This window comes from Centruroides vittatus, unplaced genomic scaffold (assembly GCF_030686945.1).
Source record: "Centruroides vittatus isolate TY-2023 unplaced genomic scaffold, ASM3068694v2 contig_318, whole genome shotgun sequence".
NCBI lineage: Eukaryota > Metazoa > Arthropoda > Arachnida > Scorpiones > Buthidae > Centruroides > Centruroides vittatus.
This window is the reverse complement of record NW_027122045.1, coordinates 795294-815984: the sequence shown is the minus strand read 5'-3', so window position 1 is coordinate 815984 and position 20691 is coordinate 795294. Positions and strand designations below refer to the sequence as shown.

Sequence of the window (20691 nt, the reverse complement as noted above, 5' to 3'; positions counted from 1 at the left end):
TGTCAAAAGCAAAAATTTCATTAAAAATAAATGAAAATAAATTTTATATATGACAAGTAAAGTTTGTAGAAAAGAGATAATTAAAGAGAAAGAATCGTTTCATTCAGTTTTATTGGATTTGTTCCAAAATATCCAGTTATTTTCCCTTACTTTCCTTCTATGTTCTTCACTATTACATAAATGAAAGACATGTTCAGGGTAGAAATCTGACAGAATATAAATGGAAAACACATAAAATAAAAAATATATTTTTTTTTTATTTAAAAAATAATAATATAAATTTTATAAATTTTTAAAGAAAAGATTATATTATTTAATAATAAATTAATTTTTCGTACAAATATATGTATTTGATGTTTAGATCTGAGCTTATCATTCTATTCATTAATCAGTAAATTTAATGTATTAACAGTGCATAATTTGTTAAATGAAATAATCGTTTTGCTTGTTCATCTTTAACGTTATAAATGATATTAAAATACAATGATTAATCTGTACACAAGCGTACAATTTATTAAACATTTAATTACTAAGATATATATTCATGTTTGTACATTAAGATTGATATTTTTCCTCAATTTGTTTAAAAATTTAATTATTCTCTAATATACTATACTAATATAATAATGTAAATAAACTAGGTTTTTCTATAAGGAGCTTATAGAAAGAGTTAACAGGTTTGTTTAAACATTATCAAAACCCAATTATCTTAAACTATCCCAAAATAAATGGGTACGTGATTGATAATTTACCAAATTGTATGAAAAAAATTCTATATGCGGTATTTATATACGTAAATAAGTAATTAATATTAGTGGTATTAGTTTGTATGCATGTCCACAATGCATTTTCTTTCATATAAAGAAGAAAACTATGGCAAAATCATAATAGTCACTAAATTATGATGAATAAATATTATATTATTTATTAATTTATGACTTAATAATATACTATACGTATAAAAAAAATTCTTTTTTGATACACAATACTTAATGTATATGAAAATACTAAAATATATTGTATAATTGTGTTTCCTTTGTTAATTCAATACGTAACACGAACGTAAACACACCAATACAATAAAGATTTGATTTGAATTTGATATATTTAATTATTTACAAAAATTGAACAATAAACATCATAATAAAATCTCATTTAATATTCAAAATTTCTTTTGTATATTACAAAATAAAAATTCTTAATATGTAACAAGGAAAACAAATTAATATTTAAAATATTTAAGTTCCAAAACATAATAAAAAATTGATATTTAATCGTAAACACCTTTTTGTAAAAAAGTAAATAATTTAAAAGTATTTTTGAAAGAAAATAATAATAAGAAAAGAAAGGGGGAAATTGTATTTTTATTTTTAATTTTTTTTTTTCGTTTTAAATTATTAAATAATAATGAAAGTGAGTGAAAGTATTTTTCTAATAATTTATACAAGCAAATGGATTTTTCTTTTACTTTTTCAATTTTTACTTTCGTTACGTCCCCTCTCCTCTTTTCAGGAATGTAAAGAGAAAATAAATTATTGAATTTTTCAAATAAAACGAATTCTTGTTATTTCATATAATCATTAAACAGGGTTGAAAACTTGTTGTTTTGCATTACAGTTTATTTTATATTTAAGTTTGATCAAATGAAACTAATAGCTGAAAAGGTTTAAATTCTCAATTTTATATATAAAAAAGTAAATTATATTCCTGTTATTTTCTATCAAATATAAAAGAAATTCAATAGTAATGACGATTTTATTTATCTAGTTAAAGTAGTATTTTCTTTCTTTTACTGTTATTTATTTATTTATTTTGCTTTACTTTCTTCCTCCTTTTGTAAATCTTATCAAATATTAAAAGCTTTCTCTTTAGTTGGAAAATCGTTATTTTAATGGTTTTGATGGTTGCAAATGCGTTCAGATGGAATTAATGTTCACTAAAATCCGATTTGCATAAGGCGAACAATAATTAAATTCGCTAGTTTTAATTATTTACATATTCTTGCACTGTCAAAATATCAAAATTGCTTTTCATTTTAATATTAGCGATATATAAGTTTGTATGTGTGTCCGTGAGTAGACGGTAATATGGCATTTTCTGGATGTAATTTCTTAGTTGAAATAGTAGCAATCAATCAGAAAACTCTATAGCTATTACCGTTGTAATGATAGTTTAGTAGATACACACTACAATATTGCACTTGTTATATCGTAGCAGCGTACAGACAATCAGACAGACTATAATTTTAATAACATTAGTCAATAGTGTAATATGTTTTTAATGATTTAAATTAAAATAATTAATAATAAGCTTTTTGTATTACTTTATAAAATGAATTTTAGGAAAAAGTATGTTAAAAAAAATTAATTTTTCCACTAAAATATTTAAAATATATTTTCTTTAATATAGTTTTTTAATCGATAATTTTTTTCTATTATATTTTAATACATTTATAAAAGGAAATAATACATAAATCAATTAATACAGAAATTATAATATATGTATATTAAAAATAATTATAATTAAAATAACATTATAAAGTGGAAAATTTCTATTAAAACTGACTGAAAGATGAAGGAAAAGTATAAAAAATTGAATTTGAAAGAGCAAAAATGTTCTATAAAATGATTCAACTACACTATAATAATTTTGTAATATTTATTAAATATATAACAGAGGAAAATTTATTCTGTTTAAAGTAAGGATCGTTTAACAAGTATATAAAAATGATGGCATTGTGGCAAATTTACTTAAAATTATGATAATGCCAGTATTTTACTTAAAACGATAATAAAGCCATAACTTTACTTAAAGTGGTTATAGTGCCAATTTTACCTGAAATGACAGCAAGACCACAATTTCATCAAAGATTCTTTCCTGAAAGCTTCCAAGGTTGACAGCTCTTCAATTTTCAATGATACTTATTTTCTTCTGTTCTGTTTTTTCATATTTTTCATTGTTCTATACTTCAAATCTTTTAAAAAAATATACATATAATTTAAATACAATACAATTAAGTGATGATGTATATTCATAAATTCATTTATTTATTTTTACTCGATAAATCAATCATAATTTAAAATGATACGTGAAAAAAAATAAATTATATTAAATAATATTAATTTATTTACTACATTAAATTACGTAATAAATTGAAATCAAGGTTTAAACCTTATTAACTTTTATATCAATTTTGTATCTTAAAAAAAAAAATTTAAACTGTAAACTTAATTATATATTAATGATTTTAATAAGCTTAAGAATAACCATTAAACATAATTTACTTAATTAAAATTAGGGTGTTCTTATATACAACATTTTTTTTTTTACTTTAAAAAAGAGTTAAATAAACTTATCTTCAGACATTTTATTTATTTATTTTTGCAGCTGAAGGATAATTATTTATCATTATCGACATTATTCATAATGTTAATAAAATGATATTAAATGGTTAATTTTTGAGTAAAGAATTACAATGATTAATTGTTTTCTATCATAAAATTATAATCCGTTTCGTAAAATTGATCGTTCCAAAAAATTAAAAAGGAAAAAAAAATGTAAAATTATAAAAGTAAAAAAGGAAAAAAAAGTTGAAGAAACGAGAAACAGATTAAAGAAAGAAGTTCTTTTCTTCCCCCCTCTTTTGAAATCAATAAAAAATGACTGTTATTGATTTTAGAGAAAGAGCTTGAAATTTATTTATCTAGAATTGCTCGAATTTACTTTTTTTTTTTTCCTTTTTTAAAGCTTCATTCTTTACTTTTTTTTTATCTCCTTGATAACTGTAAATATATTACTTAGCTTCACTCAACTGGAATCATTAAAAATTAAAGTATGATTAAATAAAATTATCTCGAGAAACGATGGCTAAAATATTCTAATAAACTTTTATTAATCATTATATTTTAATTATATTTACGCTCCGCCCAATTTGTATTCATTTATTATGGAAATTGCCTTTCGCTTTGATAAAAATTAATTATGATTAAAAATAATAATCATAATAACAATCATTATTATTATTTTAACAGCGTAATTCGTAAATTTGTTTCTTGCCGATAAATAAATTACCATTTATTTGTCACTAATTTGTTATTGTTGTTATTATTATTATTATTATTATTATTATTATTATTACACAAGATGAATTTTCTATAATTGTTCAACTATTTAATAATTAAATTCTTTTATATTACTTAATTTTTATATTAATTATTATGTAAGTTTTTATTAATTTTTTCTCGCAATTTATAATAATTTTAAACATGTTTAGATTAAAATTCTTTAGATAAAATTGCCATATAATATAATTTCTTCGCCCATAAAAAAAATCAAAGTAGCAACGAAAAATCGTAAAATTTCACTTTATTTTATTTATTTTAAGATAAAATTTATAAGCAAAATTATTTCAATTTTAAAATGTAATATTTAAAGTTAATTTAAGTTGGTTATAAAATACGAGGAATTTTTTTTCCTATTAATAAATACATCTTTTCTTATAACGAGATCGTAAATTTATTCCTTTGAACGTTATAAAATCATATTGATCCATGTCCACTCCAATGAAAAAAAAGATAGAAAAATAAAAAAAGAAAATACTGTTTGTCAATAGACATTTCTCAGATGTATCCAACGAAGTCACTAAGAATTTACAGATCTTTACGTTACTTATCTCCACTTAAATGCCACTAAACAATCAGACAAAGTTGTTAGAAGACTTTCAAAACCTGAATTTTCTAAAAAATACAATGAAAAAAAGCAACTTTATTGTAAAATAAGACCCTAAATAATGGTTAAAAAAATTTTAAATCTATTTTTTAACTGCTTATTTTTTCCTAATGATTTTTTTCGATTGTTTAAACATTAAAATTAAACAAAAAGTAATTTTATTTTAAAAAATTAATTTTCCATTTTTTAAAGAAATAAATCGAAGAAAAAGTCGTAAAATTGATAGACTATTGTTAATAAAAAGCATTATTTAAACGCTTTTTTTTAACGTATAAATAATCAAACAAAACTGCTAGGAAATTAAAGTTGAAATTTTTTTAAGTACAATAAAATCATTCCAATTTCAGTTAATATTTATTTAATATTTTCTTTAACTTTAATTTTTTTTTACAACATAAAAAAATAATGTTGTAAAAAAATAATAGCTAAAAATAACCTATTTAAAGTTTATTTCCAGTAAAAGAAAATTTGAAATGAAAATAAATAAATAAATAAATTTTAAACTTGTAGTAAAATTAATTGTTTTTTTCTTTACTTTTTTAGTATTACCTATTTATTTATTACTTGTTTCCTCATTTGTTATAAATGTTATTTTCTTTAGTATAATTTTCTACCGCTGGGAGGTGGAAGTTTGTATTAAAGCAAAGCAATAAAAGCAAAGGTTGTAGCGAACTAGCGATCAATTTCTTTCTCTCTTGTTTCGTAAAACTGAGTAACTCGAAACATCCCATTCACTGCACTTGGCAAAATTCCAATCCCATGTTGTCATGGCAACAGACTCCACGTCGCTCCTCTTCTCCATTGGTGTGTAAATGATATTACGATAGCAAATAAATGTCTTTTTATGTTTCAGAAAAGAAAATAAATGTTTATTTCCACTTACTAGAATCTTACTGATTTTGATATATATTAAAAAAAAATTTAATGAAAATATTTAAGTTATTATATTTTCCTTTCCTTTAAAAAATATACTGTATTAAATAAATATTTAATGTATAATAAATCAAATGTTTCATTAATATTAATGATGTAGATAAATTTTATTTATATATTTTTTAATTTAAAAAAATAATTTATATATATTTTTTATTGTTACAATTGAATGAATTTCTTTTATATTTTTATAAATATAATTAAGTTTCTTTTTAAATAATTATTTCTAAAGAATAATTTAAAAGTTTATTTTATTATCGTTTTTTTTTAACTTTTAAACTTTAATAAGCTATTAGGAAATTTTTGTATTGAATTATATAAAAACGTTTTAATAATAATAATGTTTTGATTTTATAGAATTAATTTGTTATTAATTATAATTAAATATAAAAAAAATAAATAAATTTTTAACTAAAGAATCATTTTAATTTTCAGTTTTAAAAGATAATTATTTATTAATTTTTAAATTTTTACTTATATTTTTTCAGTGAGGCTTAAAAATAAAACTAATTTATTTAATTTTTATGTTATTTTATCTAAATAAAAAATTATTTAATCAATAATAATCTTAATTAATTTATACATTAATTAAGAATAAAATGTTTAAATTATAAATTTAATTAGATAAACAACCATCAATGTTAATAAATAAAAAGATATGATAATTTATCCTATATTACATATTAATTTGTATATAATATAGTAATAAATATATATATTAATATTAAGATATTCTTCTTTATTAAGAACATTTATATGATATAGAATAAAAATTAATTACATTTAATATTTTATTCTTTAATATCTAAACCTCTGCTGAGAAAATCCATTAGATAATGGATATCAAAACATCAGATGAATTATACATCAGAAAATCAGGACACATTAATAAAATTATATAAATTCATATTTATTTATGTATTTATTCTAAATGACCATAAAAAAATTAATGAATGATTCCTTAATTCTAATATAAATTTAAAAAAAGAGGAAATTCTTAGAAGAAATATTAAAAATAAACATCATTAATTAAATTTTTTCTTCTTCGAAAATGTTTAAATAATTTAAAGTTATTACATAAATACTTTCTACTACTGACGAATTTATTTTGAAAAAAAACGAAGAGGAAAAAATAATAATCATAAAATAAATTATTTAAAGAAAATTAATAATTTATTTTAAGTTACAGAATTAAAAAAAGAAGAAGAAATAAAATTTAATATCAAAAGTTAAATTAAATTCCTACAACTTTTAAACTTAAATAAATTAAATTACATTGATTTTTTTTTCCTCTCTGCTGTTGTTTTTAATTTGAATTTTAATATTATTTTTAGTACTTGAAATTACTTAATTAGTCGAATTAACAAAATCATTCATGACTTTAATCAATGTGATGGATATTGATTAGTATCACTCTATTATACTTATCATTGTCCTAGGTAGATAATAATTGCAAACCATGATATTGATTAAAGTCATTTATGCAATAATGGTTCGTCTGTTTCTTGTAGAAAGAGATATTATTGAGTTTCATAGATTATCATCTACATTACTCTGTTCCATCATTAATCCTTTTATATAGCCTTAAGCTTAATCTTATACACTTTAGTAGAATCCAAATGAATAAATTCTTAAATATTTTATTCAGAGATTGAGAATATTTTACAATAAATATTTAATTTTTTAAATAAACATATTTTTAATCTCTTGTAAAATTGTAATTTATCCTTCTTCCCACGTGTAATTATTTATTATTCTCTCCCATGTAACAAGTCTTGCCTTTATTACAATAAAGTTATTATTGTTATTATTTTAGTACAAATATTTTTATAGCTAAAATAAATGTAAACGGTAAAAAAAATTTTTATTTAAAATTATAAAATATAAAGAGAAAAATTTTCTTTAAAAAACATTAAATGCATTTTTCATTATATTATATTTAAACTGAATAATAATAGTAATAAATATTTATGTAATAAAAATAATAATAATAATAAATTATATGCATATATGTAAGGCAAATAAATTAAATTTAAAGTATTTCTTTAAAAATATGGAAATAAATTATTTATGAATTTACAATAAAGTTATAAACTTAATAATATATAACATAATTTTCGTTTTAAAGTGATTAAATTTATAATCTTTATAGGTTATTTACTTTAAAATTAAACTTGTTTTGTCATTTAAACACGATCAATTAATATTTTAAGCTTAAACATATTTATTTTGATAAATGTTTTATTTATTTGTTTCAAACTATATATATTTATATTTAATAATTTTTATAAAATATTTATATGTGTACATTTTTAAATGTAAAATTATATTTATTTACTTTAAATTAAAGAGAGAATGTCAATAAATAAGATATAATAAATAATTTTATTTTATTAAATATAACTATTGTGAATATTTATAAATCATTTCATCTTAAATTGAATTGAATAGATTTAATAAATAATTATATATTATTATATTTTTCTCGCTAAATGAGTTTATTATGATGATGTTTTTTATTATCAAAAGTTCATCCGTAACATCAATCTTTATTTACTAAGATCCTTCTGTCATTATTTTATGTGTTTCTACTTTTATTCAATTATTTTTAATGGGTTATTTATTATATGATTTTATTGTTAAAAACTTATTATTTTATTATATAATATATACTATAATAAAAATTTTTATTAGTATTATATAAAATTATTTAAGATATTACAGAAATTATAATGCCAAGTATAGATATGTATTGTATTAATTACAGGTAAACTGCATCTGTAATAAATTTACTGTATACGTACCAGTATAGTACAGTAATAGCTACTGTACTAAACAGGTATGTTAGATGACGGTCTGTAATTCGTATAAATGTTGTAATTACACTGATCTAAATTGTTATGTAGACACTTCAGAATCATTACAATATAAATCCTCCCAGTAATGTCTTTTATCCTTTTAAAATTCTTTATATTCTAATTGTAAAATACTGTATAACTTAACTATTAAATCTTCAATATTTTAACGTTTTTCTTCCATCAGAAAAATACCCAAAAAGAAAAAAAAACATTAAAAAACGATAATGACATTTAATAAAATATAAATAAATTGAATTTAAATATTCTTTTTAAAGACATTCGTTAAATATTTACTCACTTTTTTTAATTTACAATTTACTTACTTGAAAAGAAAAATAATTAAAAAAAAATTATATACATAAACACTTTTAATGTATATATCTACATCAATACATGCATTAGCATTATGTAAATTCACTTCAATTATGTATATATATACATATATAAATATTTATGTAAGTGTATATATATATATTCACAATTCAAATAAAAGGAATGAAAAAAAAGTCATAAGATTTATTTTCATTATTTACATATCAGATATTAAAAAGAATTATATTTTTTCCAAGAAAATAAAAAGATTTTCAAGTTTGATATCAAAACTAATATATTAAAATTTTGACTTTGATTTATTAAAAAATATAAATCAGTTTGAAAATTTGACATTAATCTCCATCAGTATCCAAAAATGTTCATGAAAAGATTGATAATCAGTAGAGATTGATCTGTAGATTAAAATAAAAATAAAAGAAAATAAAATATAAAAAAAATAAGGTAGAGAGCAGACATATTTGTGAATGCAGATGAATAGAAGTGGATGAAATATTGAAGATGAAACTTTCCATTTATCAATGTTGTCATTTGTATCATTTAGTTTAGTACAGTAGATTGCACTGAATTTGCTTTTATCTTCAGACATTAAATAGCATTCTTCTTTATGAGAATGTAAAAAAAAAGAAAAGAAAATAATAATAATAACTTAACTCAATTAGAATAAATTAATATTAAAGTATCAAAACATTTTAATTCAGTCATTATTAATGCTGATACCATAATAAATATTATATATATTTATCTGTTTTATAATACTACTACATTAATTTATCGTAGTACATAATTATAAACCATTACTCCAGGGAGATAAATAAATAATAATGGTTAATAATTATAATTAATTGGTAATGTGTATCCTCTCTTACTGATTATAAAATGGTTAAATATGTTTTAATTCTTGCTGATAAAGAAGTAAAGATTTTTCAGTATAAGAAAGAAATGTGATTAATTGGAATTAGTTTTCGTGTGTTAATTATTATAAACAGTCAATAAATTAAAATAAATAATTTAGAAATCTTCGATATTTATGTTTTAATGATTTTTTTTTACTATACTAGACAATTTACTACAATTATGAAGCATAACTTAATTAAGGTAGTAAATAATAATAGTAAATAGTTATAATTAATGAGTAATTTATTTCACTAATTACAGTTTATAAAATATTAAATACGATTAATTTTGATTCGTTAATGCTGATAATATAATAAACATTTTATATATTTAACTTTTAATACTTTATAATACATATTTACGAATAAATAAGAATAATAGTAAATAATTGTAATTAATTGGTAATGTGTTATTTACATTTTATAAAATTTTACTTCATTAATATGATATAATGACACACAATTTTAAATAATTTTAATATTTTATAATGTATCGTATCGTATATTTATAAACTATACCCCATAGGAAATAAATAATGATATTAACAACTAAGAATAAAATTATTCATTACAACTAATTCCTCTTGTCTATAACTAATTATGTATTAATAGTTTTTATTATTAATTTAGAACTATGTACTATTTATTTTAATAGATAATCAGCTTCATATTTGTCTTAAAACATTGAATAATATGTTTATTGGATTTATATTAATTTATAATTTATTAAATGTATCCCAGTTGGGCCAGTTAAGACATCTGCAATTATTTTTCCTATTTCTGTATTAATAAAATGAATGAAACTGTAGGATGCGAAGTTAATTATTTATTGATAATGATTTATTTTTTGTTCTACTCACTTATTTATTCTTATAGTTTAGTAGCAATTTTCTGCCTTATCTTAGGATCTTAACGTTTTTTTTTTTTTTTTTTTTTTTAACCTGAACGAACGAAGATTAAAATGTATTATATAGTGATTTTGTTTTAAATTATAATTAATTTGTAATTCTGTACATTTAAATATATTAAAAAACACATTACAAAATAACAATTTAAAAGTATAAAATTCTTTAATGCAGCTCAAAGTATGAATAAACATACTTTAAGCTTTGTTATTTCTGTATTTTTCAGTATTTTTATACACTATTTATAGATTAAATCTGTTATAAAATATCTATTTCAAGCAGTAAATGGTTGAAGTAAACATTTAAATCGAATTTCAAAACACGTGATTAATTTTTTGTGTATTTAAAAGCTTTAAAAATTCTATTTATATGGATATTTTCATCTATTTATATAATGGAAATAAATATTTACATGGATTTTAATCCTTCTGTTTATTCATATTTCAAAGAAAACTAAAAAAAAAATTAAGGGTGGCCGAACAGTCAGTTAACCATTTTAAAGACTAAATTTAAATACTTAATTATATTTTAATCATGTTATCATTAATATTTGTAAAAGTAAAACACGTTGTTCTATATAATAAACAACGTATAATTTAAAGTTTGCTAAAAACAAATAATAATATGAAAATTAAATACCAAATTTTTCACTGCTTCTAATTATATCGTAAATTTAATGTAAACTAAGTTTGATAATATATTAAAATACGCGAGCCTAAAATTATTTCTTAATTTATTTCAATATTATAAATTCTATGTTATATATTATGTATATAAATGAATACAAGGTATGCAAAGGTAGGCATTACGAAAAAAATATTTTTATGGGTAAATTAAGGTATAAGAAATGATAAAAGATTAAAAATAATAATAATAAACACCAAACATAACTGTACACTTACTTTAGAACCTTTCGTATATAAACACATAGCTTATAGTTCTTTAATTATTAATTCTAAACTATTTTTAAACTTTATACAAATATATTAATTCTGTTTAAACTTTTATTAAATGTTCCGCAATATACTAAAATTCAGTATAAATATGTATTTCATACGTAATAAGCGAACAAAATTATTTCTTGAATGTCTTCTTTAAGCGTAACAATCGATTGAAATTATAATTTAAATTCTATTTTTCAGCATTTGAATGGCTTCACGTGTCAATTATAGTAACTTATTTAAACTAAAAATAACTTCTAAATGTACGAAATAAACATGTTAAAGACATTAAATAAACATGTTAATTCTGTTTCTGTTTAAAATTATTCTTGTATATTAACGAGTAGCTTAAAATTATATTGCTTTTTTATGTTTATACAAAAATATTTTAAATATGTTTTATTAAAAATATATTATTACATTTATTTATAACTTTAAAAAGTATTTTACTATAAAATTTTTAACATTGAATGTATAAATATAATATATTTTCTAGAAATTTTCAAGCTTATTATCATACTGATACGAATAAAAATTCGGTTTTTCCATCATTACCATGTTCACCTAATATATTTTATATTGCTTTTGGATGGGGGAAATAATGTGAAAATAAAGTAAACAAGAGTTAAAGAGTAATACACTGATTATGATCCATCGATTTATGTTGAAAGATTCTATTGATCGACTTCTCTCTTTGAGGTGATAAATGACTCCTGGAAATAACATCAAATGCTATTTTCACTCAACTCTAATAACTTCCAATAGGGAGTCAATAATGAGTCAACAGATGTTTGATATTGCTCCACAAGCTATAACTGAAAAATAAAACATTTTTATGAGGCATTTTCTGAAAATAGTTTTGAACAAGTTTAAAAAATATTAAAGTATTAAACTAGGAAAAAAAATTTAAAATAAAATCTACTAGATTTAATTTATTTTATTTCAATAAAAAAAAAAGAAGTTTGTATCTTCTACATTAAATTAAATTTATTTTAAAACACATTGATGTAAATCAATACATTGAACTTTTATTTAAATTAATCTAAATGTACTAAATTTTATTTTAAATTATGCCTACTACCCATTTTATTTAATTTAAAATAAAAAAAAATTAGCATCTAATTATTTTCTTAATTTAATTCTAAATTTACTTCTTTTTTTAATATTATGTTTAAAACCGTATGCATAAAACATAATACGTTTAAATAAATAGATCGATATTGAACATGTTTTATTTAACAGATTACGTTATCAGTTTATTTGTCTATCTGTCTGGTGAAGCGATATCTTAGAAAATTATAAATACTAGAAGGAGATTCTTTTAAGATATTGTTTTTAAAATTGATTTGTTTGTTTTGTATTGCTAAAAGCTATTGTGTGAAGATTTTCCAGCTTTATTTTTTTTATATTATTTAAATTGAACTATTGGAAAAAATTGCTGTGCTAAGTGTATGTCATTTTATTTTCATTCATTTAATTAAAAAATTTATTTTTTACTATGAAATCCTCACTTTGATGATATAAATCCCAATATTCTTTAAATGAAATTTTAATTCTATAGTATTAAGTAATATTAATTAGTAAAGGTATATAAATAAACCAACAAAAATAATATAAGATTATTTTTTACGTGTTTTTCTAACTCATTTAATTATATTTCCCTGAAAACATTATTAAACTCTCCTACATCTAGAAGAACAGGACTTTTTTGAGTTTAATATATATTATTGCATGTATATACCGTATTCCCATTCGGCATTTTAACGTCACAAAGGAAATAATTATACGAGATTATAAGTATATAAATAACACGTCAAAAAACACGCCCTAAATTTTCAATCGTGGTTTTAATTCATTTAATTTACACGATAATAAATTTGTGCTTAATTTATTTCACAAATGTCTAGTAAATTAATTTTTCAGTTAAAAACATTTCTATGCCGTATATTTTTACTATTTCATGAAATAAATGCTTACGTAACAATAATAAAAATATAAGTATTCAATTTCGAAAGAGGAAAAATAACGATTTAATTTCACAAAATAGCAATTGACGTAACAATAAAAAAAATGTAATAATCAATTTCGCAAAATAAAAAAAATATATTTAAAAAGCAAATAATTTCATAAAGTGAAAAATGACGTAACAATGATTTAAAAAAATATTAATAAATAATCAATTTTCCAAATAAAAATTTATGAAGAACACGCCATTTTAAAAAACGAAAAATAAAATAATAATAGTATTTTGTTTTATTTCTAATATTGATTACATTTAACAATAAAAAAAATTTATATAATGAAAATCTACATAAATAATATAATAAAAATATAAGTAATAAATTCAAAAAATTAAAAAAACAATAAAAAATAAATCAAACGAAATTACATATTCGATAGTAAAAATATATATATAAAATAAAATAAAAACGAAAACGTCAATAACAATAAAAGGAGATAAATTTTAAGAAAAGAAACTTTCACTAGAATTTATAAAATATAAATGTAATACATTTCAATATTTCGAGGATATTTTTAAAATAAAACACTATTCAATAATTTATATAATAGCATTTACATAATTTATAATATTGAATTACATGCTATAAAATTTATAAGCAAGAATAATAAATTTAATCTCCAAAGTCTTTTATTGATTTAAGATTGTTTATGTCATTCAAGCTTCCTTTCCTTTCTTGGATAATCTTACATTCTACTTCTAACTTTAAGAAAGAAAGAAAAATAAAATAAAAATAAAAAAAAATGAAAATAAATTCAGAGAAAAGCTTTCAAGTAACGAAAACAAATCTATCTTAAACTAAATTACATTTGTAAAAGATATATATTGCTTTCTAGATAAAATATATCTCGATAAATATTCTTACATAAGAGAATAAATTACATTAAGTAAAATTTAAGGATGTACATTTTTATAAATACTGTAAAAAAAATAAAATAAAATAAAATGAAATTTTAAAGATAAGCGCATTTTTATTCATAAATTTAAAAAATAATTTATGAAAACTACTGGTGAAAACTTTGTACATTTTTACAATTTGTTAATTTTAATTTTATTATCAATAAAAAATATTTGTACAAATTTTTAAGCTCTTATAAGGTATCTTTATTTACACTAAACTTGATACCATTGACGTAACTAAGATTTGCTCTGGGGTGATGTAGGAGATGAAGCAAAAAGTACAATTAAAATTAAGTGTACCGTAAAGTACCGTTTGTTTATAAACTATTTCTTTATTTATTTATATTTTTTACTTTAAATTTAATCCTTAAACCCTGTAGAGGGATCTAACACCCACATCACCCCATAGCTTAAAAGTATTGATAATTTTATTCATACTAAAAGGTAAATTAATTATAAAGTATACAAAACCCTGAATAATTTGTATTATGTAACGAATAAAAGTACCAATAAAAACAGTTTATTTAATTTTTAAGCCTTCCTATACTACTTTTATTGTATTTATATAAGTAAAAAACACGAAATTCCTAAACGATTTTATAACTTTTGTAATTAACATCTATTATAGTCTGAGTAAAAATGTGTAATTATTTTATTTAAAAAATACTTTATATAGTTAAGTAGGTTAAAAAATATAATTTATTTTATTAAAAAAGAGTAAGAAAAATTAGATTAAACAGGAGTGCAGATGTTTAAAAAAAACATTCATATAATCTCTTTCTTTACGCTTCAAGAAACTTGATAAACATTTGAATACTTTTAACAGTGAAAGAATTTTATGATAGAGAATCTCAAAAATGTTCTTTCACTTCAATTTTCTCGAATATATATTTATATATTTTTTTAAAAAATTTTATCCTGTAACATATTTCAAAAGTTATAACATTTTTTTTGTGTTTATCTGTTTTAATATTCTCTTCTCTACTCCTTTATAAATGTTATAAACAAATCTTTAATATCTTATTTAAAAAATAATACATGTGCATTTTTTTACTTTATTTTTTAAATTTTATTACATATTTTTTATATTTTAATATTACAAATTCTAATTTGTATAAAGTAAATTTTTACTGTTATTTTATATATATATATGTATATATATTTTACAAAAATTTAAATTTTTTGTGTGTTTTTAAAATTTAAATTTATTTTTGTAAAATATAAAATATATTTTTTCATTTTTTTTATAAAAATATAAACATTTTTACTGTTTTTTTTCCCTTAAAAAAGTTTTTAATTTTGTTCAATTTTTTTCTTGTTATTATGTTAATTTTTTTTAAGTAATGTGTTTAGTTGTGTTATTTATTTATTTTTTTTTTACTTTTTCCTTGAATAAAAATTAAATTATCAGAATTAAATTAAATTATGAAGTGTAATTAATTTTTTATAAACTTTAACATTTTCAAGTAAATTTTTAATTGTAATTTTTCAAAAGTAACAACGCAATAATGAACTTTAATATAAAAGGTTACTTGCTAATTGCGTTTTTATTTACTTATCCTTTAGACTTTCTCTGGTAAGATTTAAATTATTTAATAAAATTTAATTATGTTTATAAGTTTTGACATTATTTTCATTAATACGTAGAGTAAAATCTGTGTAAACCGGAATCGCACGATATTGAATATTTTTCCGGGCTTGGCAGGTTTCCGTTTTGGACAGGTTTATTCTTTTAACATAATAAAATCGCTCCTTTCAGAAGAATAATTCCGTTCCGTTCCGTTTTGATCAGATTTTACCGTAATTGTAATTTTGAAAAACATCAATTAAGAATTTTACAATTGAGTACCCTAATATGCAAATATTGTTGTCTGGCAAAATGTATTTTTATGCACAATTTAACAACCCCCAATAATTTAATTACTATTAATTAATTAATTAATTTATTTATTTATTTTGTAGCATGAAGTTCTGGCCGTTTCCGGTAAGGTGATACTTAAATTATCCGATTTAGTAGAGTGGATCATAGATAACCATGAAGTGGATTGGTCGTATGGACTGTTATCCGTGTGCGATGAAGATGTCACAGCACCTGTACCTGATGTCGGTTTACCTCCACAATCTTTGGAAGAAACTAAGAATGTCTTCGAAGGGGGAAGAGATTTGGCCAAGATCTTTACGGATAACAACTGCGGATTTGACATCAAGGAGATCAGTCGGGAGAAGCAAATGGGTGAGTCCCATTTTCGTCATTATAACTAAATTCAATCTATCAATATCTTTTGTAAGTAATCACAGGATTACATTTAATACCTTCCTCTTCTCGATACATTGTTTCTAATCTAAAAACATTCACATGATTCCCTCAATAATAGTGGTAAATTCAGAACTAAAGTGGAGTTAGTCTCTAAGGAGACATAAATAAATATCTAAAGTAACTTTAAAAAAAGGAAAATTCTAAACGAATCACTAATGAAGCTTTAAAAAAAATGGTAAACATTGAGTTAAATTGATCTCCTCACAATTTTTTTAATCAATTTTTAAGGAAACATCTTTTTTTTCCATTTTTAGGCTCTTTCGTTTTCAATTTATAATAAATAAACTACATCATTTACTCGAGTTTATTATTACTTTCTTTAAAAATTTTCAAATTAAGTACAATTTAAACTATAATAATAATAAAAAATCACAGCAAGATAAAAGTACTAAAAATTTAAACATATTTTTTCTTAAAATGTAAAAAATTATATACAGTAAAATCTTTTTAGCCATGAAAATTGTTAAGTGTGTAAATAATAATAAATCTATAAAATAATTTTTAACTAAAGAATTTTCAGATTTAATCTATCTTTCTCTTTTAGTATAAGAGATACACGGTCTTGTAGTATACTTACACTTGTTGCTGATGAAGTACATGCCTCGAATCTCATAATAGCAAAAGATCCGAGACACAAAATTGTTTTGGTTTCCTTTATATATATATATATTTCTTGTTTCCTTAAAGAAAAAGGAAATCATTTACGGTGGTTGCTTTGGTCACGTTTCAAGTTTACTGAGCTCGATGCGCGACTTCTTCCCTTTAATCGTGTTATTTGTTATCCAAGTTGAAAGACATCATTGGCCTGATTCATAGAAAACATTAAATTTACTCTAACGATACGTAACCTATTCTATTGAATTTTTTCTTTTCTTTTTTTTACAAACAAAACAATCTGATTTTAAAGAGAAACAATGTCTAGGTAAGGAAAGAAAGATAAATAATAATACTTAATTTTTTTTATTATTTTACATTAAATTTTAAATTACTTTTTTTCCAGTTAATCGTTACATTTCTGATAAACTGTTTCGTGTATATTTTACTGTTTTGAAATGATAGACCGTTCCATAAATATATTTTAAATCATGTCTCGGTTAACTTTATAAATGTGTTTTACATGTTTACAATATATTTATATATTTATATATATATTCAAACTGACATCCATCTGTTGTCTGTCCTTCCTTAATTTCAAGAACTGAGTTAGATTCTGTTGTTATCAGGAAAAGTATGATGTACAGGGGCATTTTTTATTTTTTAATAAATAATTTTAAGAATTTTAATAATGTATAAATAATTAAAAAGTAAAATAGATACATAGATAATCTAAAAAATAAGTTTTTATATTATTATTTAAAATTAACAATTTATAATTTAAAAGAATACTTATTAATATAATCATATAAAAAAATTATAAATTATTGATTGATTTATTTATTTATTTACATGTAAACATATATTTATGTATAATAATAATTATTATTATATAATAAAATTTATACATATTATTATATTTATTTTATGGCTACAGACAGTGAAATTGTTTCAACCAATGTGATACTGAATATTATGCATTGAGTGATACTGAGTACATAAAGTACTTTTATCACGTATGTAACATTTTATATTACGTGACAGAATAAAAATTTTAACCAAGGGGAAAAATAAAAGTTTTTTTATTATACTTTATTTTATTGCTTAAAACTTTTTTCTTATTGAAAATAGAGATGGAATTTTGGAGATAAAACGTTAAATTATTTTTTTTATACATTTTTAAAAATGTCTGTTCGCTGTTTTATGTAAGTTATTTATCTGTTTTAGTCTCTGTACAAAAATCTGAGTATTACATACAGTGTAAAATAGAATACAGGGTAGCCCAAAAATTAGCTATCCGAAATATATTCATTAGAAAAGACTATCTAAAGCTGTTTTAACCATTAAAAAGAATGGACTATCCTCACTATACAATATTTAGTTAATTATGAATTTATTACTACACTTTTTAATTAAATTTTTAAAAATTTATTACATTCCTCCGTCTCCTATTCACGTTCCTTTCCCTCCTCCTCAAGAAAATTAAAAAAAATAATTAGACCAAAAAAATGTTAAATATTCTTACTAATGAAATAATTTTAATTCAAAATATATATCTTGGTTTAATTAATTTTAAACATATACATTTAATTAATTAATTAATTAATTAATAAAAAATTAAATTTTAAAATCGAATTTTACGATAAATAAAATTTTAATGTACGTTTTTCTAGAATTTATAACATTTTAAATATTTAAATTAATACATTAAAATTGGTAAAAAAATAAATCTTTAATTTATGAGTAATATAAAAGGTAAATGTACTTTTCTTGAACATTCATCGATGTCCGTTCTGATAAATGTCTTTTTATTATTATTATTATTTTTTTAAGAAAAGTAAAAAAGAAAAAAAAATCTCGTGACATTTCTATCAAATCAGAACTTTATCCTTCATATGACTGCACTGACTATTTTATTTGATTATGCAGTTTGATGGAAGTTGTGAAGTCAAACGTGAAAGTTAGAATTTTTACAGAAAACGATTTTGACATTGATAAAGAAGAACCTCAAAGAAGATTCGATTCAATTTATAACTATGAGTGTAAGGAATATCAAACCGTAAACCATTTTAAATAACATAAACCAGTTTACGTTGTAATGTAAGATTTATATATATAAATTCGATAAATTTTCTCATGCAATATTAAAGGTAATTTTAAATCGTAAATCGTTTTTTTTTCTTTTAAGATTTAAAAATAAGACGAATTTGAAAATTTAAGCGGTATTTGATCAGAATTTGTTTTAATTCCTAATTGGTTTATTTAAATTCAAATTAATGAATAAAACCGTTAATTTCAAAATTTGAAAAGATTATTGGTTAATTCAAATTTAAATCGTCTTATAGGAGGTAATGAATCTTATCTTTTCGTCTGATTTGTTTGTTCGAATTTAAGTTAGCCAATTAAGACAAAAATATTTTGTAACGAGTATTGTACCACCATCTATTGGTGAATTTGAATTTGAATTAACCAATGAGATTAAATTATGCGCTGTATTGATAAAATTGAATTTAAAAAGTTTACACCTTTATTCTAACGTGTGTAATAATTATTTTAAATATTTAAAATGCCGTTATTTCTGTTCTTAGTTTTATTTAGCGATATAATTTGCGCATTTCGATAATATTTATTAAAATTGCATTATCGATGCGCTGTTGGAATGGCGAATAAACAATAGAAGAAAAGTTTTCTAATTGAATAAAATGTATCATGAGTGCAATGTTACCTCACAGATTCTTTAATATTTCTTCAATTAGCTTCTTTTCTTCTCTGACTTGACTATTTTAAATATCTCCCATTGGATCTATTAATGACGTAGTATTTGTTGATAGAGTTCTCATGCGAGGTATAAACTTAAATAATTAAGTTGCTATTCCCGAATCTTCTGTCGAGATACATTCAACGTTTGTATTTCTGCTAATTATTCCCTTAGGTCCTGTCAGAACGTTCTAGATAAGGTCTAGAGACTAGTAATAAACATGAATGTTACGCAATGTTTTCGAATCTAGAGTCCTTACAATATAGGTTTGGAGTACGCTAATTTATTTATATTTTTAGAAAATTACGTTAAAATTATCAAAATCAATTAATTTAATTTCATTAAAAATTATTATAATTTGACGAACTTACGTTACTATACAGTTATCAACGTGTATACAGTAGACTTTCGATACAGTGAACTCTCAAAGAACTGGACTAAATCATTCACTATATCGGATAGTCACTATATCAGAAGTCCAGTATATAAAACAATTTTTCACTAGAATTTC

General features: G+C 20.6%; 1 protein-coding gene across 2 annotated transcripts in view; it reads left to right on the top strand.

Moving 5' to 3' along the window:
* Positions 1-20691, top strand: part of LOC136973492 (uncharacterized) — a 183927-nt gene that overhangs the window by 84916 nt on the left and 78320 nt on the right. For both annotated transcript variants that reach the window (XM_067268222.1, XM_067268223.1), the window contains one exon: positions 16474-16744. In XM_067268222.1, the coding sequence (XP_067124323.1) occupies positions 16474-16744 (271 nt within the window). The remainder of the gene's footprint in view (positions 1-16473; positions 16745-20691) is intronic.